The 27,081-nt window shown below is 37.2% G+C and overlaps 1 protein-coding gene across 7 annotated transcripts; it reads right to left on the bottom strand.

Moving 5' to 3' along the window:
* Positions 1-16,377: 16,377 nt before the first annotated feature.
* LOC121873299 (40S ribosomal protein S12, mitochondrial-like) lies at positions 16,378-26,692 on the bottom strand. 7 transcript variants are annotated; one of them, XM_042376787.1, is made up of 6 exons: positions 26,588-26,692; positions 23,608-23,732; positions 20,987-21,049; positions 18,508-18,686; positions 17,775-17,953; positions 16,378-17,610 (listed from the first exon to the last, which is right to left on the bottom strand). In XM_042376787.1, exons 2-6 carry the CDS (start codon positions 23,624-23,626, stop codon positions 17,424-17,426), a joined length of 627 nt encoding a protein of 208 aa, XP_042232721.1. In that variant the 5' UTR covers positions 23,627-23,732; positions 26,588-26,692; the 3' UTR covers positions 16,378-17,423. The 7 variants fall into 7 exon arrangements, with proteins under 7 accessions (XP_042232721.1, XP_042232722.1, XP_042232723.1 ...); XM_042376788.1 differs by having other exon boundaries at positions 26,584-26,684; XM_042376789.1 differs by lacking the exon at positions 26,588-26,692 and adding an exon at positions 26,429-26,491.
* Between the last annotated feature and the right edge of the window lie 389 nt (positions 26,693-27,081).

Here is a 27,081-nt window from a genome sequence, read left to right as displayed (position 1 = left end):
CTCTATGTTTTCCAATAAACATAAATACAAAAATCACGAAATTCACCTCCAGAATCCCGAAAAATAAGATTATATACAATATGACGTAACATATAACCCTACATATATTATTGCACGTGTTTCTTGATAATCAAACTAGATTATATACTGAGAGATTAACACAATTATCTCACCAAAGGTATTTATGACGTGTATGGAGAGTTGCCGAATCACCTGAAGAATCGTCGCCCCAGCCCACAGTGAATATAATATGTATTATTAGGATAACATAAATATATTCCTTTGTGTTATGCTTCTTTATTGTGATGCACATTACAAAGGGTACTGAGCAGCATAACATGAACATAACATGAACCCACTTCTGAAGTGAAATATTAGAACGGGCAAAGAAAGATCCTATTCTTATAGACTTAGTGGATTTATACTTCAGGCAGTCTTTTGTTTGGCATTTCCACAGAAAGCCATCCTTCGATCTGGTGCATTTTGTCCAATTCCTCCAGTTATCACAAGTATCACACTTCACTTCAAGTCTGTTTTGTTGAAGCCACCGAATAACTTTAGAGGAATCATCACACAACAGTGGTAGGACGACAGTTTGGAAACGTATAGTATGTAATAGCTTTACCATCCCTCTGTGCTCCCAACCACCATTTTAATAAGGTGTAATAACTGATATAATCTTTACCTCGGGTCAATGGCGTAGGTAAGGTGTGGTTGGGAGGTCATGTGAGGTTTACAGCCACACCTTATCTGGAAAAAATGTGTGGGGCCTTAGTGTCTTGAAGTTCGTTACAACGAGTGTAGGACAAAACCTCCACAGGACAAAAAAAAACCTAGGACAAAACCCCCTAGGACAAAACCCCCTTATTTAGAGTAAAAAAATATGACAAAAGCCCCATTTGTTTTCTATTTTCAGACTTTAAGTCCATTTTAATAATTTGAAAAAGGGCGTCTTAAAAAAATAATATTAAATAATTAAAAATTAAATCATTTTAAATAATGAAGCAATCCTAAAAATATAGTTGATCACTATTTTGTCTACTTGACTAGTCCTCTTCAACAGGTGACCAGTGCTTCAGGTCAACATTTAGTGGTCATGTGATCTATCCTGGTATATTAACAGATCCTAACACAACGAACTTCAAGTGGTTGTTGACATATAGCTGACGTTTTTTAGGAAAGTCTTCGAGGTAGTATATAATGACGAAAATTACGATGTTATTTACTTAGACTTTAGCAAAGCATTTGACAGAGTACCGCATCAGAGGCTTCTGAGAAAAGTTAAGGCTCATGGTATCGAGGGGAAAGTTTTGAATTGGATAAAATCATGGCTCACCGATAGAACGCAGAGGGTCAGCGTAGATGGTGTTAAATCTGAGTGGGGCTGTGTAACCAGTGGGGTTCCCCAGGGGTCAGTACTAGACTCACTCTTGTTCATAATCTACATAAACGATCTAGATACTGGGATCAGCAGTGACATAAGCAAGTTTGCGGATGACACCAAAATAGGGCGGCAGATAAATTCAGGGCAGGATGCAAATGCACTACAGGAGGATCTAAATAAACTGCAGGGGTGGTCTGAAAAATGGCAAATGAAATTTCAACACCAGCAAGTGCAGCGTACTTAATATTGGAAGAACAAATACTGTCAATGTATACAGCCTTAACAACATCAACCTAGAGAAGTCAACTTGTGAAAGAGACTTCGGGGTACTTGTAAGCCCGGACCTACGGCCTAGAAAACAGTGCGTTAATGTTCGAAATAAGGCAAACAGAGTATTGGGTTTTATATCTAGAAGTGTAAGTAATAAGAGTGCAGAGGTCTTATTGCAACAATATCTTGCGCTAGTCAGGCCGCACCTCGATTATGCGGTTCAGTTCTGGTGCCCCTATTATAGAATGGATATCAATTCACTAGAGTCGGTGCAGCGAAGATTGACGAAAATGATTCCGGGACTTAGAAGCCTTCCATATCAAGATAGGTTAAAGAAACTAAATTTGCATTCCCTAGAAAGACGAAGAGTGCGGGTAGATATGATAGAAGTATTTAAGTGGGTGAAAGGAATCAATAAAGGGGATATAGATAAAGTTCTTATAATATCCGAGCAGGATAGGACTCGGAGCAACGGATTTAAGTTGGATAAGTTTAGGTTTAGGAGGGAGATAGGAAGGAACAAATAGGGTGGTGGACGAGTGGAACAAGCTTAGCAACTTTGTAGTAAGTGCTGGAACGCTGGAATGTTTCAAAAGAAGGCTGGATAGATTCATGGATGATAGAGAGTGGTAGTAACTCTCGACAGGAGCTGCCATGCACAGGCCAACCGGCCTATTGCAGACTTCTTATTTTCTTATGCTTATGTGCAGGTCTGCCTCTGTTGGTCAAAGCAGCTGTCTTTATGGTGCCTTCACCTTGTTAGGATCTAGATCGTGGCTGTGTTCAGTCACAGAAAGTAGTTGCTTCACCTCCAAATCTGTATGAGCACAACCTTTGCAAGAAAGTTCATTCCTCTGAGAACATTCCCAACCTATAGTGTACTGTTGGAACTCTCTTGGTGTATAAGTAGCCTTCTGCACACAGTTTGGAGCCTCCTTTATTGTTCTTGATGATCTCCATGGTGGTTGAACAGAGACTCATTTTTCGGGTCACTCAGAGAGTATAGCCAAAAACAGTATATTCCCACCAGACTTAAAGTCTAGAAATATACAAAAATAGGGGCTTTTATCCTATTTTTTCCTCTAAATAAGGAGGTTTTGTCTTACTTTGCACTTTACTTGAGGGGGTTTTGTCCGAGGGTATTTTGTCTTAGGGTTCTTTTTTGTCCTGCGGGGGTTTTGTCCGGACCCCGTTACAACACCTTATTTACACTACAAACACACACTGCCAATGAATCTAACAAACACACTGAAAATAAACTAACAAACACACTGACAATAAACTAACAAACACACTGACACTAAACTAACAAACACATTGACAGTAAACTAACAAACACTGACAATAAACTAACAAACACACTGACACTAAACTAACAAACACTGACAATAAACTAACAAACACACTGACAGTAAACTAACAAACACACTGACAGTAAACTAACAAACACATTGACAGTAAACTAACAAACACACTGACAGTAAACTAACAAACACATTGACAGTAAACTAACAAACACACTGACAGTAAACTAACAAACACATTGACAGTAAACTAACAAACACACTGACAATATACAAACAAACACACTGACAATATACTAACAAACACACTGACAGTAAACTAACAAACACATTAACAGTAAACTAACAAACACACTGACAGTAAACTAACAAACACACTGACACTAAACTAACAAACACATTGACAGTAAACTAACAAGCACACTGACAGTAAACCAACAAACACACTGACACTAAACTAACAAACACACTGACAGTAAACTAACAAACACACTGACAGTAAACTAACAAACACACTGACACTAAACTAACAAACACACTGACAGTAAACTAACAAACACATTGACAGTAAACTAACAAACACACTGACAGTAAACTAACAAACACATTGACAGTAAACTAACAAACACACTGACAGTAAACTAACAAACACATTGACAGTAAACTAACAAACACACTGACAATATACAAACAAACACACTGACAATATACTAACAAACACACTGACAGTAAACTAACAAACACATTAACAGTAAACTAACAAGCACACTGACAGTAAACTAACAAACACACTGACACTAAACTAACAAACACATTGACAGTAAACTAACAAGCACACTGACAGTAAACCAACAAACACACTGACACTAAACTAACAAACACACTGACAGTAAACTAACAAGCACACTGACAGTAAACTAACAAACACACTGACACTAAACTAACAAACACACTGACAGTAAACTAACAAACACATTGACAGTAAACTAACAAACACACTGACAGTAAACTAACAAACACATTGACAGTAAACTAACAAACACACTGACAGTAAACTAACAAACACACTGACAGTAAACTAACAAACACACTGACAGTAAACTAACAAACACATTGACAATAAACTAACAAACACACTGACAGTAAACTAACAAACACATTGACAGTAAACTAACAAACACACTGACAGTAAACTAACAAACACACTGACAATAAACTAACAAACACACTGACAGTAAACTAACAAACACACTGACAGTAAACTAACAAACACACTGACACTAAACTAACAAACACACTGACAGTAAACTAACAAACACATTGACAGTAAACTAACAAACACATTGACAGTAAACTAACAAACACACTGACAGTAAACTAACAAACACACTGACAATAAACTAACAAACACACTGACAATAAACTAACAAACACACTGACAATAAACTAACAAACACACTGACACTAAACTAACAAACACACTGACAGTAAACTAACAAACACATTGACAGTAAACTAACAAACACATTGACAGTAAACTAACAAACACACTGACAGTAAACTAACAAACACACTGACAATAAACTAACAAACACACTGACAATAAACTAACAAACACACTGACAATAAACTAACAAACACACTGACACTAAACTAACAAACACACTGACAGTAAACTAAACTAACAAAACACTGACAATAAACTAACAAACACACTGACAGACACTAAACTAACAAACACATTGACAGTAAACTAACAAACACACTGACAGTAAACTAACAAACACACTGACAATAAACTAACAACACACACTGACAATAAACTAACAAACACACTGACAATAAACTAACAAACACACGACACTAAACTAACAAAACACTGACAGTAAACTAACAAACACACTGACAATAAACTAACAAACACACTGACAGTAAACTAACAAACACACTGACAGTAAACTAACAAACACACTGACAGTAAACTAACAAACACATTGACAGTAAACTAACAAACACTGACAATAAACTAACAAACACACTGACACTAAACTAACAAACACACTGACAATAAACTAACAAACACATTGACAATAAACTAACAAACACATTGACACTAAACTAACAAACACATTGACACTAAACTAACAAACATAAGAACATAAGAACATAAGGAGTCTGCAATAGGCCGGTTGGCCTGTGCATGGCAGCTCCTGTCGAGAGTTACTACCACTCTCTATCATCCATGAATCTATCTAGCCTCCTTTTGAAACTTTCCAGAATTCCCGCACTTACTACAAAGTTGCTAAGCTTGTTCCACTCGTCCACCACCCTATTTGTGAACCAGTTTCTTCCTATCTCCTCCTAAACCTAAACTTATCCAACTTGAATCCGTTGCTCCGAGTCCTATCCTGCTCGGATATTATAAGAACATCTATATCCTTTATTGATTCCTTTCACCCACTTAAATACTTCTATCATATCTCCCCGCACTCTTCGTCTTTCTAGGGAATGCAAGTTAAGTTTCTTTAACCTATCCTGATATGGAAGGTTTCTAAGTCCCTGAATCATTTTCGTCATTCTTCGCTGCACCGACTCTAGTGAATTGATATCCATTCTATAATAGGGGCACCAGAACTGAACCGCATAATCGAGGTGCGGCCTGACTAGCGCAAGATATAGTTGCAATAAGACCCCTGCACTCTTGTTACTTACACTTCTAGATATAAAACCCAATACTCTGTTTGCCTTATTTCGAACATTAACGCACTGTATTCTAGGCCGTAGGTCCGGGCTTACAAGTACCCCTAGGTCTCTTTCACAATAAACTAACAAACACTGACAATAAACTAACAAACACACTGACAGTAAACTAACAAACACACTGACACTAAACTAACAAATACATTGACAATAAAACAGACAAACACAAACTTACATTAACAATAAACTAACAAACACACGCTGACAATAAACTAACAAACACACGCTGACAATAAACTAACAAACACACACTGACAATAAACTAACAAACACACGCTGACAATAAACTAACAAACACACGCTGACAATAAACTAACAAACACACGCTGACAATAAACTAACAAACACACGCTGACAATAAACTAACAAACACACGCTGACAATAAACTAACAAACACACACTGACAATAAACTAACAAACACACGCTGACAATAAACTAACAAACACACACTGACAATAAACTAACAAACACACACTGACAATAAACTAACAAACACAAGCTGACAATAAACTAACAAACACAAGCTGACAATAAACTAACAAAACACACACTGACAATAAACTAACAAACACGCTGACAATAAACTAACAAACACACGCTGACAATAAACTAACAAACACACGCTGACAATAAACTAACAAACACACGCTGACAATAAACTAACAAACACACGCTGACAATAAACTAACAAACACACGCTGACAATAAACTAACAAACACACACTGACAATAAACTAACAAACACACGCTGACAATAAACTAACAAACACACGCTGACAATAAACTAACAAACACACGCTGACAATAAACTAACAAACACACACTGACAATAAACTAACAAACACACGCTGACAATAAACTAACAAACACACGCTGACAATAAACTAACAAACACACACTGACAATAAACTAACAAACACACGCTGACAATAAACTAACAAACACAAGCTGACAATAAACTAACAAACACACGCTGACAATAAACTAACAAACAAGCTGACAATAAACTAACAAACACACGCTGACAATAAACTAACAAACACTCGCTGACAATAAACTAACAAACACGCTGACAATAAACTAACAAACACACGCTGACAATAAACTAACAAACACACGCTGACAATACAACCAAACTAACAAACACACGCTGACAATAAACTAACAAACACACGCTGACAATAAACTAACAAACACACTGACAATAAACTAACAAACACACTAAACTAACAAACACACTGACAGTAAACTAACAAACACACTGACAATAAACTAACAAACACACGCTGACAATAAACTAACAAACACACGCTGACAATAAACTAACAAACACACGCTGACAATAAACTAACAAACACACACTGACAATAAACTAACAAACACACGCTGACAATAAACTAACAAACACACGCTGACAATAAACTAACAAACACACGCTGACAATAAACTAACAAACACACGCTGACAATAAACTAACAAACACACGCTGACAATAAACTAACAAACACACACTGACAATAAACTAACAAACACACGCTGACAATAAACTAACAAACACACACTGACAATAAACTAACAAACACACACTGACAATAAACTAACAAACACAAGCTGACAATAAACTAACAAACACAAGCTGACAACTAACACTAACAAACACACGCTGACAATAAACTAACAAACAAACACTGACAATAAACTAACAAACACACGCTGACAATAAACTAACAAACACACGCTGACAATAAACTAACAAACACACGCTGACAATAAACTAACAAACACACGCTGACAATAAACTAACAAACACACACTGACAATAAACTAAACACACGCTGACAATAAACTAACAAACACTCGCTGACAATAAACTAACAAACACACGCTGACAATAAACTAACAAACACACGCTGACAATAAACTAACAAACGCTGACAATAAACTAACAAACACACGCTGACAATAAACTAACAAACACACACTGACAATAAACTAACAAACACACGCTGACAATAAACTAACAAACACACGCTGACAATAAACTAACAAACACACGCTGACAATAAACTAACAAACACAAGCTGACAATAAACTAACAAACACAAGCTGACAATAAACTAACAAACACACACTGACAATAAACTAACAAACACACGCTGACAATAAACTAACAAACACACACTGACAATAAACTAACAAACACAGATAAACACAGTGAGATAAAAGAGTATACATAGCCCTAAGCTTCGTGTTGGGATTAAGAGGCAGGACTTACCGGTGGTCTGTGAAGCTCAGTTAACAGGTTGACCCACACGCACTATCCTGAGGTCACAGTCTCCCATCTTGACCCTAATTGTTTGGTCTTGTGTGACCTCGAAATACTGTAGGTCATGGATGAAGACTGTGTAAGGTGCGTAGGGGGGGGGGGGTGTGGTTGTGTTTCAGTGTGTGCGTGTGTGGGGTTGTGTTTTAGTGTGTGTGATTTAGCGTGTGTGTGTGTGTGTATCTGTGGGGTTGTTTTAGTACATGGTGTTTTTCCCTACGTGTTTATACCTATACTCAAAGTTTAATAATTATGTAGTTATTTCACCATACAAATAATAATCAACTACAAACATATTTCTGTCAGTTTCTTGGTAAATTAATCTTGTGTATCACCCCCGTCTCTTCTGCAACGAACTACGGTAACAACCTCACTCGTTCCCACGCCTCGAAGTTAACCACCTTACTAGCTAGTCAGGTCGGGCGGTCTCTTACAGTGTTAGTAAGTATGGATGGAACTTCGTGTGTAGCTGAACATTCTCTGGTAGTTGATTCCAAGAGTCCACAAACCTTACTCCTTGTATTTCTTTAGTTTAACTAGGATATAGACCAACAAATTATTAGGTAGATAGTGTAAGATTGACATGAGAGCTATCACACAAAAACTTTAGTCTCGAACAGAAGTGAGAAACTTGAGGGAAAAGGACCCCCGCGGCCCTCACACACTGGAGGCGCTGCTATAAATAGTCACAGTTTAAGAAGGGATTAGATTTATTGTTGTGTTAATTGGGTACATCACAGGAAGAGGAACTCCAGGAGGCCTCCGCGACGGTGCGGTATTGCGACGAATCCAGGAAAAAAACGCACGGAAAAACCCTCACCTAACCTAACCTACGTGCATCATATATAAATTGTGCTGTCAATATGTAAAAGTCACGTATTGTCAGTTAATAACTGTTTTAAAATATTTTTAGTTTTATTACCTTAATTTAAATAAAATGTGACTTTTTTTCCTGTGCCTTTTTTCCGTCCACCATTGCGACACCCGACTCCCGTATCGTCAACTATTTGCCGCCCCTCATCTTGCTTACAAACGTTTACACAGTATAAATTATACTCGTCCTGGTCTGTGTTGATGAATGTAAACAACTGGAGATTTTGTTTAAAATAACTCGTTGTTAATATCTTTGTGTTTAGTTTAGTGAGAGGCGACGGAAATCGGGGAGGTGTGTGTGAGGGGGAGGAGAGGGTGTTGGCAAGAGTGGTAGCCTAGTATGACCTGAGGTTGGTGTGTTGTGATGCCAGGTGTGACCAGGCCCGAATTAAAGGCAGGGCAAACAGGACAGCTGCCCACGATCACCAAGATGTTTAAAAATAAAATAGATCATTTTGTAGTTTCGACCAACTATGGAATTTTTTGATGAAAAATGCGTCATTCGATGGTTTACACTATTTTAAAACACTTTTATCTCATTTCCTTCGCAAATGTTAAATATACCAGGGGATTAAGGAGGGCGGAGCTCCCCTGTTAGGAGGTTAAGTTAGGTAATTTGAGGTATTTCTTATAAAAAAATCCGTGGTTGGTCGTAACTACAAATTGACCACAAAATTAAATTAGACGAAAAATAATCAAAATCGAAAAAGTAAACATAACGCTACCTGTGTGTTATATTAGCGTTACTATTAGTATTAAGATGTTTAATCATCAGATGAGATAAACAGAGGGTTCCTAATCGTCATGAGATCCGATAAGAAACACGATAGGAGAAAGACTATAGCTAAAACTCCCAGGGGATGTTTAAGGTGTGAACACCTGACCTTACCGAGGCACCCGATTATAAAGAGGTTACGTTGACCTGGAACACCTGCATAAATTAAGTAACTTGATTAACAACAGGTGGCCAGGTATCTGCGTAACTTAGAGAAGAATACTTTAACTTTTTGATTGTTTAAAGCGCAAGAATTTATTATACCGGATCAAGTGAAGATTAGCACTTCCCCACATTGCTTCACCTTAAGATTAAACACTCTTATGCTAACCTAACCTAACCAACCAACCCCCCCCATGTAGCGATAGTTTTTTTTTACAAAAATGATTCTGGGACTTAGAAACCTTCCATATCAGGATAGGTTAAAGAAACTAAACTTGCATTCCCTAGAAAGACGAAGAGTGCGGGGAGATATGATAGAAGTATTTAAGTGGGTGAAAGGAGTCAATAAAGGGGATATAGATAAGTTCTTATAATATCCGAGCAGGATAGGACTCGGAGCAACGGATTTAAGTTGGATAAGTTTAGGTTTAGGAGGGAGATAGGAAGGAACTGGTTTACAAATAGGGTGGTGGACGAGTGGAACAAGCTTAGCAACCTTGTAGTAAGTGCTGGAACGCTGGAAAGTTTCAAAGGGAGGCTGGATAGATTCATGGATGATAAAGAGCCTAACCTAACAATTTAACAAAACTTAGCCTAACTTTATATAAACCTAACCTAACTTAATATAACTCAACTTAATCTAACAAAGCCTTACCTAACAATTTAACTAAACCTAACAGCGACCACGACTTGTCCAGTTTCACCACACAGAACCCGCTCTCTGATCCCACTACAAAGGCTGGTCAGTATCAGTCTACAACACGGCCGCCGAGCTCCGCCAAGCATCTGCCACCCTCCCTGTTTGACCTTCCCACCTGGACCCTGCTTCTGGAAAGTTCTCGATCACTTTATTGCCTCACTTACGTTACTTCATAATATTCGTAGGTCTTAATGGAGTCACAGTTACGTTGAGACGTCTATCTAAATGGAATATCCTATAAATCTCCTTCCTTTGGGGGGGATCTGTATCCTGGAATGTTTGAGAATCGTAGGTCATGTCTAGTTTCTTCGTGTTTGACCTTTACACAGGATGACCAAACAAGCAGGCAGGTAGGTGGGTCAAGGTCTGTGTGAGGTGAGGTGAGGTCAGTATAGATCAGCTTGGGTCAATTTGGCTCCCTTTTTCGTTACCCCAAGCACAGTGTTGCTGTCTGATAGGGTTGATAAATATCCCCCACCCTCCCTTATCACTACTAATTGCTTGCGTTTTACACTATATTAACAAGTCATTACCACCATGATCACAAAACGATATGCCGGGTACACGAACACTTAAATTATTACTGAAATGTTAAAGATGTGTTGTGGATATGGTAGAAGGTGTTTATAAATGGTGGTGATGGAGTGACCGTCAGCTGCACTGTGTCTTGTCTAAAATTAGATGCCTAGGAAGAGTGATAAGGAGACATTTCCTGCCTTACAATACCTCCAGCCTCCATGGTCGTTAACTGCTCTAGAATTTTCCTGGGCGACGTGTCATTCTCTGTGTATCTGTCTGTGTTTGCATATTTCCGTTTTCTTTTTTTACTCTGAGTTTCCGTTTATGTTTGTGTCTGCGTATATCTGCGTTTTTATGTATAATCTGTATTTCTCTTTGTCATATGTCTTTATTATTGTTCACTATTCCCTCTTTCTTGTCGCCGCCTCTTCTCTGTTTCTTGTACAATGGTAATCGCGTTTTTGGAGTCTGCTCGTTATCCCGTTTCTATTCTTCACCGTTGTTCGACACACAGAAAGACAGACGAGATCCCTCATTTCTATTGTATATGATATTGGGGGGGGGGGGTGGTATCATAACAAACCCACAAGACAAGTGTTAAATAAAAATTGGATCTGAAAAATCGCCACTCCAGCTTATTTCACGTGAAGATTAACCGCACTAACGCTAATCTAACCTAACATATCCTTACCGACCTAAACCTGACCTAAGTTAACCTAACCTAACGTAACTAATCTAATCTAGTTTTGCCTAACTCCCCTCGGGTAACGTTAGGGTTGTAATGGTCACAGAACCCACAGTATAAATGAAGCCTCGACTAATTCATTTATTACTACCTAAGTTTTATATAAAATTAAATTTATATTAAATAAATTAACAAAGTGCATTCGATATTAGTCGAGGTCGATACAACGATCACTAAACTTATTGCATTATGTAGCTAGGCTATCGCTCAATGTCTAACAAATCTGCTAACGTTTTTTAGGAAAGTCTTCGAGGTAGTAGATAATGACGATAATTACGATGTTATTTACTTAGACTTTAGCAAAGCGTTTGACAGAGTACCGCATTAGAGGCTTCTGAGAAAAGTTAAGGCTCATGGTATCGAGGGGAAAGTTTTAAATTGGATTAAATCATGGCTCACCGATAGAACACAGAGGGTCAGCGAAGATGGTGTTAAATCTGAGTGGGGCCGTGTAACCATGTTTTTCACTACAACGTTACAGCAAAGATATTTTTTAGCATTAAACTGTTATTATTTTATTGTCTAATCAGCACTACATATAACACCACCCATCATCACTACATATAACACCATCCATCATCACTACATATAACACCACCCATCATCACTACAGATCGGTAAAGTAGTTTCCGAGATTCTCGTGCGGACACACACACAAACAAAGGTGATACTATTATATATAACAAAGATACTTACCCAACATCATCATTAACTCGAACACGCTGGGTAGCTTCAGGTATAGGTTGACGGATATACAGGGCAGCAGTTGATGACGTCATAGCTGATGGTGACGTTACAGCCATTGGTGATGACGTCATAGCTATAGATGCTATAGGTGGTGATATATCAGTTGGTGATGACGTCACAGCACTTGGTGATGATGTCATAGTGTAGCCGTCCTTCAAATTTAAAGTAACTGTATGCTAATGAGAATACAGTACAGTAGTGTATTTTGTTTCACTAGGTATCGTACTGTACGAGTGTACTACGATTTTTTATTTATAAACAAATGTTCTTTTTCCTAAACTAAACCAAATTACAATAATACATGTAAATCAGCCAATGCTGTCTTCCCATTGTGACGTCTATTTAAATTTCAGCAACAAAATTATTAACTTAATATTCACATTAATGTCAATTCTCTATATATCATATAGAGGATGAGTTTAAAAGATGACCATCATTCCTTTAATGGCCTAAGATTCTTGGTACTATAAATAGCACGAGGAAAATATGGGTCAAGGGTGAATGACATGTTTTGGGAGAGGAAATGATGGTGGCGGGTCCTGACCACGGGTGTGGGGTCACGACCCCAGCTCTGGTGGCCCGTGACCACACTGACCATTATGGGAACCACCCGGTAATCTGACGGCGGGGGTTGATGAACCAGGGTGACCGTGAGGTTATCAGATGCCATTCATGTGTAACGGGAGGCGCTCATCTGAGGTACTGATATGAGGAGAGGTTCAGATTCTCTCACTGGATGACCTGGGTAACGTTCTCCGCGATATTACTAAATCTATCCATCTGCACTATATTTTATTCCTCAATCAGGATATCAAGACTTATTTGGTTACGGTTAATTGTTAATGCAATGTTAATTAGCACTACCTTACACATACATACTACCCCACGCACATACTCATTCCACACAATATCTCACGTACACACATCTCACGTAAACACCTCCCACACACACACTTCAATCCTGCAAATATGTGATATAGCACTTGTGTTGGCCCTGAAGAGGGTAACTAAAATAAGAATTTGCCCTCGAAAGGTATTGAGTTTGACACCACTGGTGTAAGACTTACATTTTTTGTGGTTTTGGGCCAAAAATTAGATTTTGCTGAAAATCACAGTATGGGTACTCCTGAGCTTGCTGATTATGAATATGTGGTCCACGATTCGATTGCAGAGTAATTATTTGACAAAATGACCCTTGAATGATTTTAATGACATTTTCTAATGCTAATTACTCATCAACTATGGGTTTCCAAGGTGTGATTTAGGGTTTGTGTGTTATTCTGAAAGCACTTAATTGTTTAAACCCGTTAAATTTCAATTCTGAGAAAAAAGTATATTTTGGTCAAAAGTTTTGTAAGGTGTAAGACAGGGGTGTCTAACTCATGGCCTGCGGGCCAAGTGTGGCCCTTGGGATGGTCAGGTGTGGCCCGCGGGATGACAGTAAAATTTCATCCCGTGAAATTATGAATGAAATAGATATAATCATGTTTATTTGGTAAAATGAATTTTACATACTTAAGATCAGACAAACCCAAATCAGGTATTCCTGGTAAGCCAGGTAAGGCAATGTGTGAAGTTCTAAACTTCCTGTGGGCTCCAGGAATGGTCGAAGAAATGGCTGCTGAGATTCAATGTCACGAAGTGTAAGAGGATGCACCTGGGGCGTACCAACGGTAAGGAGGCGTATCATATGTACCAACGGGATGATGAAACTGCACTTGTTGAGACTGTATGTGAGAAGGACCTAGGTGTGTATGTTGACAATGAGCTGTAGTTCTCGGGCCATTGTGAGAAGAAGGTAAATCAGGCAAATAAATTATTGGGTCTTATAAAAAGGTCGTTCAGATATCTAGACGGTCCGTCCCTCGTAACAATCTTCAGGAGTGAAGTGCTTCCCCATCTGGAGTACTGTCACCCCATCTGGTCCCCGAGATATGCTAAGGACTGTCAGTTGGTTGAAAATGTTCAAAGTAGGGCCACCAGACTGGTGCCTCCACATCGGCACCTCAGCTACCCTGAGAGATTGGAGCTCCTGAACTTGCTTAGCTTATACTACAGATGGGCAAGAGGCGACCTAATTCAGGTGTATAAGCATCTCAAGGGGCACTACTCAGTCGAATGTCCTTACTTGGAGCTGGCGGACGCTCGCCCCACACGGGGTCACAGCTCAAGATTGAAGAAGCCGCAAGTCCAGAAAACTGTGAGGGCAAACCTTTTCGGAGTGAGGGTTGTAAACTCTTGGAACAATCTACCAGAGAGTGCTGTGACGGCACCGAGTGTGAGCTCTTTCAAGACAAGACTTGACCAACACTGGAGCGGGTTCAGGTACATTTAGGAGCCGGTGAATGCCCAGTACTTGCCAACAGTGCGTGACAGAGACGTGACTGATCGCCCGGGCGGCTAGCGAGCCGATCTTTTGGTGAAGAAGATAAATGAAAAGGAAAAGTAATCAGAGACGTGACCGATCGCCCAAGCGGCTAACAAGCCTATCAGCGGCGAAGAGGATAAAAGTAAAAGTAAATATGTGATATAGCACTTGTGTTGGCCCTGAGGAGGGTAACTAAAATAAGAATTGGGCCTCGAAAGGTATTGAGTTTGACACCACTGGTTTAGACCTACTAAATATATAGATAATGTAATGGTAAGTATCAGAAAAACACATTGGCATGGCTAGGTTTATTATAAAGTGACGAAAAGGGTACGCTCAATACTGTAGTCCACAAAACATGTAGCTATGCTTTCTTTATTTGAGTCCCCCGTCTGAGGAGTCCGTTTTCTCATTGCTCCAGGACGCCTGAGTCCTCCGTTTTCTCTCAATCTTAGAGTGCACCCGATACTTCGTTATTCCTCAGTAATGACACAGAATTTGAAATTGCAACTGGGGTTGCATTTGTTGAGGCAACTTAGATACGTCTGATTACAGCAAATGTGTTATTATCAATTTGTAGGTGAAAGATTTTATCCTCAATAGATGTAGGTGAAGCAAATGGGTAAAAACACCTGGAGTCAACTGCGTGATAACGAAATTCTCGGCTTGAAAAATGCGCTATAACAGCAGGTGTGCAGATTTTGATGGAGGCGTGATAACGAAAATCACGATAACCAAGGGATGACTATATATATATATATATATATATATATATATATATATATATATATATATATATATATATATATATATATATATATACCCAGTGTCTCATATTAACATGTATTGCACATACTCTCTCCCTCATGTTTTCAGCATTGTGTTGAACTAGAGTAGAAAAGGTAATGACAAGGTAATCTATAGTTATTTTAGGTTTGCCTATTACAGTACCTATACTGTACTACATACATTACTGTATTTGTCAATTATATTGTTTTTAATTTATCTCAGTTCATTATAGTCAATTACTTTCCTTTTATCACTTTATGCTGTACCTGTACTGAATATGAGACCAGTCATACATGATAATATTGCACGAACAAAGGTACAGTACAGTATACTGTAGTTTCAAATACTTTATCTTAATTTTATTTCATTTTTAATATACAGTATAGTACAGTACATGTACTTTGAAGTTAATACCACTTTTGTCTAGTTGTAAAGGTTCCAGCCATGTTAATTAATTTTGATACTAAGACAATAAACACAGACAGGTATATTGCAGTTATTCCTAAAAGCAACATTCTTAAACATATAGAAAGTTGCACCACCGTAGAGCAAAATTTCATTATACTGTACACTTTTAGTCTAAATATATACAGTACTGTATATCATGTTAAGAAAGTATTGTAGGTATTAAACTACATATATAAATAAAGGTCTGCTCATTTTCAGTTATTTATTACACAAGAAACATTTTTACGCAATACTGAACAACAAATCCAGTTTTAATTTTAACTTTTCACATGTACTAATATCATTTTCCCTCTTGTAGATTTTAATAATTTACCTACACAATGTACAAAAATGTGCTACGAGATTGAACTTGCAAGTACAGTATTGTCACAGTTAAAAGTTCAAAACTTTATCTGCACTACAGTAGGAGAAGAAATGTTTGGCTTTTAAGACACCTGTCATTTTAGTCAACAGTATAACAAACTGCTCAAGAAATAAAGAGACAAGCTTCTCTATTGGGGAGGTGATGGAAGGATTCGACAGTGAGTTATGAATGATGAGACCCAAGCACATGCAGTAAAAATCTAGTTCTACTAATAAAATGACTTCTGGTATTTAACTTTACCACTTATCCTTCAGTTATCAGCTAATCTAATCACTGATGTAAGGGTTGGATTGTTCTAAGAGCACATAATCGACTGTGCCCCAATCACAGTAGATTGGGTATAATTTGGTACAATATGCCTCTTCACATCAAGAATATCTAGAACAAGATCATGAACCCTTAATCGAAGGCTCATGATTCCCTGCAATGCTCCATATGCGCAAAAATGGAATGCAAGGATCATGAAACGTCCATTGATGATGGCTGCCATCCCTAAAGCTAACTTTCACTTACTAATGAGGGCAGCCATTTAAGGGTTAATAGCATTTTCCAAATTCATATCCAGAAATATGGCCCCTTCGATATAGGCCTGGAAGTTTAGGCAGGGGTGCACACCACCTGCAGTGATAGTTTAGTTGGACACTGTCGAAGTGATTTTGACTATGTTCAGTGTTTCAAGGTTTTTTCTGTTTGGAGTGGATTTTACTTAGTTCTACCAGTTGTGTTCATGGGTTGAATTTAATGAAAATATGCACATAGTTTCTGCCTATAATGAAGTAAAGAGGCAGGTTAGTACTTTCATGAGATGTATAGAGCTGTCATTGTTTCCTCTTGATGACTTGATGGTGATTCAACTTCTCACAGCTGTATTTATTGTACCTTCTTGATGACGTGCTGCAGATCGTACTTGCCACGAACGCACTTAAGTTTGACTCCGGGTACGTCCTGCAACCTTCCAGGTCTGACCAAGACGATGTTGTGCTCTTGCAGGTTATGGCCTTCTCCTGGCACATAGGCAATCATCTCCCTGCCAGTTGTAAGCCTCACCAACACACATCTTATAAGATAGAAACCAATGTATTAGTCTAGGAATAAAATTAACAATATAGTCATAAAAGTATAAAAATGGATTTATTACATTTAATCTGCAGTTCATACTTGGTTTATAATTCAAAAAGTTTTTGAAGCTAAAATGATTTACACATAAATCTGCCAACTCACTTGCGGTTTGCTGAATTGGGTTTCTTGGGCTTCTTGATCACTGTCTTTAGCACAACACCTCTGGCAAAAGGCCTGTCAACTAGAGGGTTCTTATTCTTGCGTATTTTCTTGATGGGTCCAGTGCGGTGCATCTGCCGTAGTGATGCAGGACGCATCGCAGATGTTGTTAATTTTCGAATCTGTTGAGAAATAACAATGTATCAGTACAAATAATTTCTTGTAAAGGTACTGGGCACATCATTCCACTTGAGCTTTGGTTACTAAAGCCGCTACCAATAACTACTACTCAAGTTTTAGCAACAATTTATTGGGTATATGAGTGATTTTGCATTTGTGGTAATTTCCTCATCAAATTTACATTTCTGCTGTGTATTTGAACTTTTATCTCCCGTTTCTGCAATTAAACATAAATAATAAGTTATGAACCTTAATTCATTCTACTGTACCCTTCAGAATATGACATTGTTTCTAATGTCTGACCTGTAGACATAATCCTTGTGAACAAAATAGTTCCTTTATTTATGTTCAGATTTTCAAAAAATTTTGTTTAGTAACCCTCTTCTGTAACTTGGGACTATGAAGATTACATATTGGTGAACTTATTCAATTTCATATTTTCTGTGAGAAGATTTTTACATTAATCAAGATCCAAAATTGAGGCAGTATACTGTACAGTATTTATACAATAATAAAGGTGAAGTAAAATTAATAAAAAGAAAACCATTAAATTTACCTGAGGGTTCAGAGTCATTGCATTGCAGACAACTGATGTACCCACACTGCTGCTGCTGGTGCACGATGTAGCTGAAGAACTTGTCATGCAAGATGAGATGCTGCACGTAGCTGTTGTTCCAGTGAAGGGCAGAGAAGAAATATGATCCCTGTGAAGTCCAGCTGAGGCAGAGGTGCTACCTAAAACATAACAATACCAAAATATGTTGAATTTAAGACAAGAAATTATATCATAAAAATTATTACAGGAATGTTCTCTATAAATAGCAGGAGGTCCATGTTAACCGAGGCTATTAGGGACAAAAAAATCACCACTTAAAGCGGGGAATTTCTGGATTTGAATGGACGGGGGGGAGGGGCATAATATACTAAATGATACACAAAAGGATTATTTTTATACCTTTTATCATTTGTACTCAGGAATCTGAAAAGCATGTTAGATGTCTATCACGCTTACCACTTTTCTTCCGATGCGTAACGGCTAAGTCTTGTCCACTCAACAATTGCTTGCTACAAGTCTTTTAAGGGACGGAACTTAATTTAGCACTAGAACTACACTTTGAACTCGTGGCTAAAACAACAGTAATGATATTTCAAGAATGCAAACAAAAACATAGAAAACTGCAGGAGATTAGACACTGTTTATGGTGAGCAGTCACCAACCTGACTCTGATTCCGAAAAGTGTGTATTCTGTGACGTCACATCGGGGGGGAAGGAGTGGGTGGCGGATCGGTGACACAGTTACAGACCACTGCCTGTATGAACCCAAACACACATGTTCATTTCTCACACATACACACCCATGCTCTTCATTTTTGTTATTTTATAGTTTTATATTATAATTTCTTTATTTCTAAGCCACATTAGTGTACAGTACAGTTAGCTGTATTGTATTGATTATTCTATAACTTTTATAGTTTCATTACATATGACAGTGGCAATATGCCATCTCACAGGCCACCTCATCCTGCCTTCTTCCCAGTGAGTCAAGCTACTGCTAAATTGAATTTTGACCTCAAACATTAATTATTATTGCATGTTCTTGCTGGCACATCCAGGTATCTGAACTTTCCAGTTAACTGGACCGTCATTGGTCTGGAGGAGTTTGGATAAAAGGAATTGCTCTGTATGGGGGATGAATGTGTGGGGGTTTGGGGATGTCCAGTGGTATAGCAGGAGATATGAATCATTCTCAATTGAGACTTCTGCGCTCCACGGATATCATTCCTCGTAAACCTTGTAAGTGCAGGGTTTTTTTACGTGTAGTTCAGCGATAATTTGGCCTCGTAAATGTGAAACTACATGCAGTAAATCCTCGTTTAACATTGCCCCCACAACGTTGTTTCGTTATAACGTCGTTACTCTCTCATCTTAGAGCACTATGCTCTCTCACAGAGCGTCACAGCATCCCCAGTCTTTGTTAGGCTTCTACAGTGTACGTGCGTGTTTAAGTGTTTTTGCTCTAAATACTGTACTGTAACCATTTGAAATGGCTTCCAAGCATCCATCAAGTGCTAGTGATGCTAGTGTTGTGAAGAAGCAATGCAAGACCATTAGCCTTGCTACGAAAATGGAGGTTTTAACACAACCCCCCTCCCCTCCCCCGAGTCTCACTGACTTGCCACCCTCCTCTCCACTACCTACCACACACTCGCTCCACCTCTGCCCATCACTGAGTACAATAAAAAATGATTTAGTTTATATTTTTGGATGTATAATATATACTATTTTCTCTAAAAATTCCATTGAATTTATGTACAGTATATTTAATGCATTTTATGGGGCAAAGGGAAGCTGGGGAACGTAACTACCGTATTTTATCTATTTTTTATGGGGAAAATTGATTCCGTTATCAACGACGTTAAGCGAGGATTTACTGTATATCGATGACTAGGAGAATGCATCTCAAAATGATATAAACTACATAATAACTCTGCATATTTATACATCCATCATTCTTTACTCATTACATAAAAACAAAAAATAAGTGAAATTAAATCCTGTTTTCTAACTAGGCTGGGATAAAGTGATTCATATACAGTGTATACTGTAATCAGCACATCTACAGTGACACCCAGGTTCCCAAAACCTGTCATTAAGATCTAAAAATCTAAAGAACTGATAAACTTTTCCAACTGTACTGTATACAGTTCTGGATTCCTTGAGACACTTAGTAGGCAGTTCCCCTTTGGTGGAAAAGGCAGAGTCTTCACCACCACCATGAGTGCTCCTTGATCCTAGTTAGTTTTGATTCAGATGGAAAACAACAAAACTGGGCCAAAGGCCTCCATTCCAGCACACTTAACCAACCTAATCCAGGCTCATTTAAAAAACAACAATTTGGGTATACGGTGCAGTAGTCTGTTTTTTTTTATGTACTGTATTATTTACCCAAACCAGGAAACTAATCAGAAGACTTATCCCTGATTTTGTATTAAATTGATATAAGAAAATTATCTTCTTTTAATGCTGTTCTCACCTCTAGCGATGGTAGAGAGAGACAGCCTTGATAAGGCTGCTCCCAAGTTTCTCAGCGCCATATCTGAAAGAAGAAAAATTTAAATGTAAACATTTTCATTGAGAAGTCTTATAGGTACTGTATTCTTGTAATATACTAGTTCGTATATGTTGTACTAAAGTCCATTACTATACTGTATACAGTAATCATCTACAGCCATCAGAAAGATACAGAACTGGAGAGTGATAGAGGGGTATATATATATATATATATATATATATATATATATATATATATATATATATATATATATATATATATATATATATATATATATATACACAGTAAACCCGCTTTCGGTTTAAACGCGGTTTTCACTTTATCGTTTCCACGTTTATACCCTGCCAAAACGGAATGCTCACTTTCCGCGGTGTGTGTACCCTTTTCGCGGAGAGCGGCGCGAGCAGGGTGCGCACAAGGTCGCCCAGTCATCAAAACATTACCGAGTTCTTCACCCACCACAGCCGGCCCAAGTCAGTGATAGTGATAATGATAGTGAGGATATGGACTTATATGGACTTTGAGGGGTTTGACAAAGAGGCCCTGCAAGCCTCTGTGGTGGATAGTGATACAATTGATACAAGTGATACAGGTGAGGGCCAATAATCTGCCCTCTGCCTCGGAACCAACCCCCATCCCCGTGTGCCCAGCCATCTTTTCTACTAATGTAAGTGTTAAAAAAACCTAATATTATTGATATTTCTCTTAATTATTAATTGTGTGTGCATACCATCATAAAATTAAGAAGTTATTTTTACTACAACGTAGGTATTGTGTCTAAAAAAGTGGAGTTTGGGGGTCGGCCCGGTCTCTATTTCAATTAATCCCATATGTTATGTTGTTCACTTTATGCGTTTCTCACTTTACGCGGGCCGCCGTGGGTTCAAGTGACCGCGTAAAGTGATGGTTCACTGTATATATATATATATATATATATATATATATATATATATATATATATATATATATATATATATATATATATATATATATATATATATATATATATATATATATATATATATATATATACACACAGTACAGTAATATCTCCATTAGCCAGAATCCCTCAAACCCGGAACTCTCCGATAGCTGGAATTGAAATTTTCTCGGAACATCATTTCCAAAGCCGGAATTTTCCTGAAAATTCAGGCTTTGGGAACTATTTTCGCGAAAATTTAGACAATTCCCGATACCCGGAAAATTCCGGGGACGGGGGATTTTTTTCTGGGTTTGAGAGATGATGTAATGGGAAATTTCTGGAACTTCCGAGAAAAATTCCGAGGATGAAGGATTTTCTTCTGGCTTTGAGAGAGTCATCTCGTTACCAGGAAATCTCTTTCCCGGAAGTGCTCCGCACCAATTGTTCCGGGTAAGCAGGGGATATCACTGTATAACTTACGATAATTTCTTAGCACCAAAAAAAAAAAAAAAAATACTGTACCCGCTGTTACAATATTTATTGACCTATTAATGTTACATAAACATGTTAATAAATTAAGTTAATGACATTTTCCCATTACAGTATCAATAATTCTGTTAGATGGGCAAAAATATGCTTACCACAGTAGCTCCTCGTTTTACACAATACTGTACTGTACTATAACTTGCTTGTCAATTTAAGAACACTTAAATTTTCAATTTCTCTTTTAACATGATCAACAAGGCCGAGAACTGTCGTAGTCCCAGAGAAGCCAGCCACAACACCCTACATACTGTGTTCCTCTGTGGGCAGCATCCTTTCTCTCTCGCACAGTACATTTACCATCTCATTCATAAACTGTATCCGAGTTATCTCTCGTGTTTACCCCAATAAATTTGTGTCATTCCTAAGCAATCATGAATAAAAAATGTAAAGCTAATGAGAACTGTGACTACTGCCTCTATATCCCCCCCCCCCCCCTGAGAGAAAATCTATTTCTTTGGAAGTACTGTACTGTAATTTTGAATGTTATTGACAAATTTGAAAAGGGTGGACATCTGATGGACAAAGCATGTGTTCTCGGCCCTAGTGAAGCATCATGTAAAACAATTCGTGCTAATTCAGATAAAGTACTGTAAACGCTGGCTGTAAGAGCGTTACTTAATTTAGTGCATGTGGATGAAACACAACAGATTTAAACATGTTAAGTTTACATGTGATACAAAGTAAAGCTTTAAGTCAGTTTTATCTTTGTTTTAATAATGTTTTCTTTATAAAATCTAATACTCCGTATAGCATACAATACATTTTCACAATACATTCTATAGCATTTAATTATTATATCCTAACATTAGAGACAGTATCTTAATGGGAAATTAGTGTTCACTTAACGCAGTACTTTTCTGAAAAGCATCTACAGAACCATGTTTAATGAGGATTGACTGTACAGTATACGAGTACAATAATGATTACATTACGAACAGTAAGTATTTGTCCACAGTCATACAATTTTTATAAATTCATTATTTTTCTCTCCAGTACTGTAATTAGTATACCAGGCAATAGTGTTTTGATCTGTTACATTTCTTCATGTCATGTTACTGATCAAACTGTATTTAAAGATTAAATTACAATCTTTGTGTACTATTGGAGGACATACTTGGCTTTACTTTCATCATGAAGTGGCAAATGCTTCTTAAATCCTATTCTTCATGTGGAGAATCATATTTGTTTGTGATTTATGAGTTCTGATGAGTTTGTCACCCAACAAAACTGACAATGGTTCTGAAGAAAAAGAAAATTAATAAGTTTATAAAATATAAGCATATAGAATTAAAGTAACAAATGTCTAAACATACCTCTTCTAGTTTGGCCGGGTATTGTTTTAGTTTAGTATCCAACCAAACTGACTCAAAATACACAGCAAAATGTGGAAGTTGTAATGGTAAAAAAAAAAGCACAAAACCTTGAAAGCTTTAACACACTCTACATCTAGGATAGAAAATACCAATATCAGACACAGTTATGAAAGAAACCATCCAAAGAACATTTCTGGAAAGTTTCAACAACACCGAGCCAATAGTTTTAAGGAGTCAAAAACTTATGAATGGACAAATGACGAGATGTAGACCAACCACTTTCATCAATTCACATACCGTAGATGGATTAATGAAATGATAAACATCGAGGGTCTGTTAGATGAGCAACCCCCCATCTAACTGATTACCTGTATGTGAAGAGAGAAGTACGTTATATGGAGGTTTCACTTTAGTAATCTATCAACTCTGTGGGGTTGAACGTTGGCCTGTAAAAATTCCTAGCCCTTGAAAAGTAGTTTTGGAAGCTGAAAGCCATTAAATCATGACATTATAGCAGTTGTGGCTACTCTGCCTGTCTGTTGTTGTTGGCAATACAATACTGTACTGTATTTCAACTCCCATGACCTGAGTAGTATAGTGTCGACTTACCCGGTAGCAGTAATGTACCTTCCATTCCAGTTTTATTGCGTAAGAGAGGTAAAGAATAAACGTGTAAATGAGAATACTACTGTACAGCTCAAGAGGTTTACTGTACAATATTGCATGGCATTACCTTATTCTTTTCTTTATTTATCTTTGCTGCACATAATTTCTTCTTTTTCCATTATTTTCATACCACAATGAAAATGCAGGGACTCTCACCAACTAGCTAGTAATTTCTCTTAAGCAGACTCGTAGTTCATCAGTTAATCCAGTTAGGAGTTGAGTTGCCATATTCTTAATTTCAAAATATGGGACACTTTTTTTTCTTTAGGGGGGAGGGGGTGAGAATGATAAAAAATATTTGTTCATTTTTATTTGTACAATTAATAACATTTTAATGGGAAATTTAAAGTAGAGATCAAAAAGTAATTCTCATTTTTTTGTAAAGTTATATTTGGGCCTGGATTAGCTTCTCTGATATTCTTGGCCAAAGATATTACTCAATAGAGTTACTTTTTCACAAAGATACAGTACAGTAGGTATTGCTTACAGAAATTTCATGTGCAATTTTAACAAAATCGACCTCAATATCTGTACCTCGTTTTTTTTTTATCATAATTGATTAATTAAAGGACCAAGCATAGAACAGCAGTAGCCAGTACAGTATTAACAGTTAATCTTAACAGTATGGATTAGCCATCCACAAAAACACGCCACTAGCTCTTAAATCTTTCCCAGGCTCGCTGCAGCCCACCGTAGTCATATATTTTGGGATTTGGTTCATGGTCAGTAACTCTTAAGATGCAGACTTAACCAAAAACAAAGTTGATTTTAATTTTTAAAGTTGTATTTGTAAAAGACAAGCCTGGATGATTTACTGTCTTTTCATGTTGACGTACAATATCAGGGCCACCCATTTGGGACAATTATGCATCCTGACACACCTTGCTGGGATGACAGGTCAGACAATGTAATGAAATAAAGGACAATGCCAAATATACCGGATGCCTGGCAACCCTAGTTATGGAAGACTTTATTGTGCACTTTAAATGAATACCAGTAGTGAAATAATATTAAACTAATTCAAGACCAATTTTAAAGAGTTCTTCATTGAATCATAGGTATGAGGGCTTTAATATAACTAAAAGTGCACTTTAATGTGCATTCAGCTAAAGGATCTAGTATTAGAACTAAGAAAATAATAAAACAATGTACAGCACAGAAAATGGCAAGTAGGTTGCTGTTTCCGTATCTGGTGTTATGGCTAAGAACAAATCACCAAATAATAAAACCTTATGTTTGGTAGTACAGTAAAAGTACTGTACTAAGTGATTCATTCTTGTTAAATGTAGGTATAGGGCAATCATTATTTTTACCATAGCTAATTGCATGGACAAATCTCATCACATGATGGCCAAGATATTGCATTCATAGGTTAGGTTTCTCGAATCATTGAATCCTCAGCCATCACAAGATAATATGACGGGATTTATCCATACAAATAGCCTTGGCCTATTATCTCTGTCAATTCACCAAAGGCAAGAAGGTCACTCAACTTCCTTGCCAATTTCTAAATAAATACAGTTCACTACGAGTACATTCATGTTGCAAATATTCAGTTAGCAAAATCCCCCCCCCCCAAAATAATGGCTTAGAGCTGCATTTTTTCTTTAATTCACAAAACTGGAATCTCCTTAAGTATATACTGATTTACATTTTCACTCCCTCCATTTTGCTATCACTATTACGCCATTACCTTCACCAATTGGGCACAGAAATGAACCACTGGGCAATATATATTTAAGTCTGGGAAGGCTCACTGATTTACTTCCACTCAAATAAGAAATTCAGTGATTTTTTTTTTAATTCACCAAAGAGATGAAGGTCACAAAGAAAAAAAATTCAGTGTACCCACGAAAAGGTTTAATACTAGATAATAAGAAGAATCCACTTGCTAAACTTGTAAAAAAAATCGTGGTTCCAATGTCAATATTAACCAGATGACAACTAAATATTTACAATACTTCAATAAAACTTCCTTTCCACCATCAATGCCTGAACCAAGAACAATGACATCACCCTCAACTATAAACGAAGGCACATATTATTTGTTACTATCTAATCGGTTATTTATAATTATCTGGTGTATATAAGTGATTGTAAACCTTGTATACCTACGAACGAAGTAAAAATCCTTAGTGTATTATATAAGTTTACTGGAGAAAGTGATGTTTATGTGAACAGCTGGAAACACTCACACCTTTTGAACTCCTAAAATCGATTCTTTATTCTCTTCATACTTTATAATAATTAATTTATATCATATAAATATACTGTTTTAAGTTTAGATATATTAGTTTAAAAAATTTGGTGTAGAATATTATATAGTTATTTTCAAAAGATATATAGTCAGTAATTCTTGGCCTCATATTGGCGTTTTTCTGAAAGGCGAAAAATAATTAACATGAAACATCTCAATATTCTTTAAATATTATGTTTCCTGACTACATACTGGCGTTTATCTAATTAGAGGCTTTACGTTCAAAATTTTATCTAGTCATCAATATAACGATTAAACCAATATTCAGTATTAATATTGGCTAGATTTTATTTCTGTCCTTATTGTGGTGAGGGTATATGATAATTTAATATTGATTTAATGTGTAAATTTA

Source organism: Homarus americanus, unplaced genomic scaffold (assembly GCF_018991925.1).
Source record: "Homarus americanus isolate GMGI-L3 unplaced genomic scaffold, GMGI_Hamer_2.0 scaffold32929, whole genome shotgun sequence".
NCBI lineage: Eukaryota > Metazoa > Arthropoda > Malacostraca > Decapoda > Nephropidae > Homarus > Homarus americanus.
This window is presented reverse-complemented; position numbering and strand designations above follow the sequence as displayed.

Coding starts and splice junctions, on each gene's coding strand:
- LOC121873299 (XM_042376787.1), bottom strand. Junction 18,687..20,986: donor TCTCTCTACCATCGCTAGAG/GTGAGAACAGCA, acceptor GTTATGTTTTAG/GTAGCACCTCTGCCTCAGCT. Junction 17,954..18,507: donor CAATGACTCTGAACCCTCAG/GTAAATTTAATG, acceptor ATTTCTCAACAG/ATTCGAAAATTAACAACATC.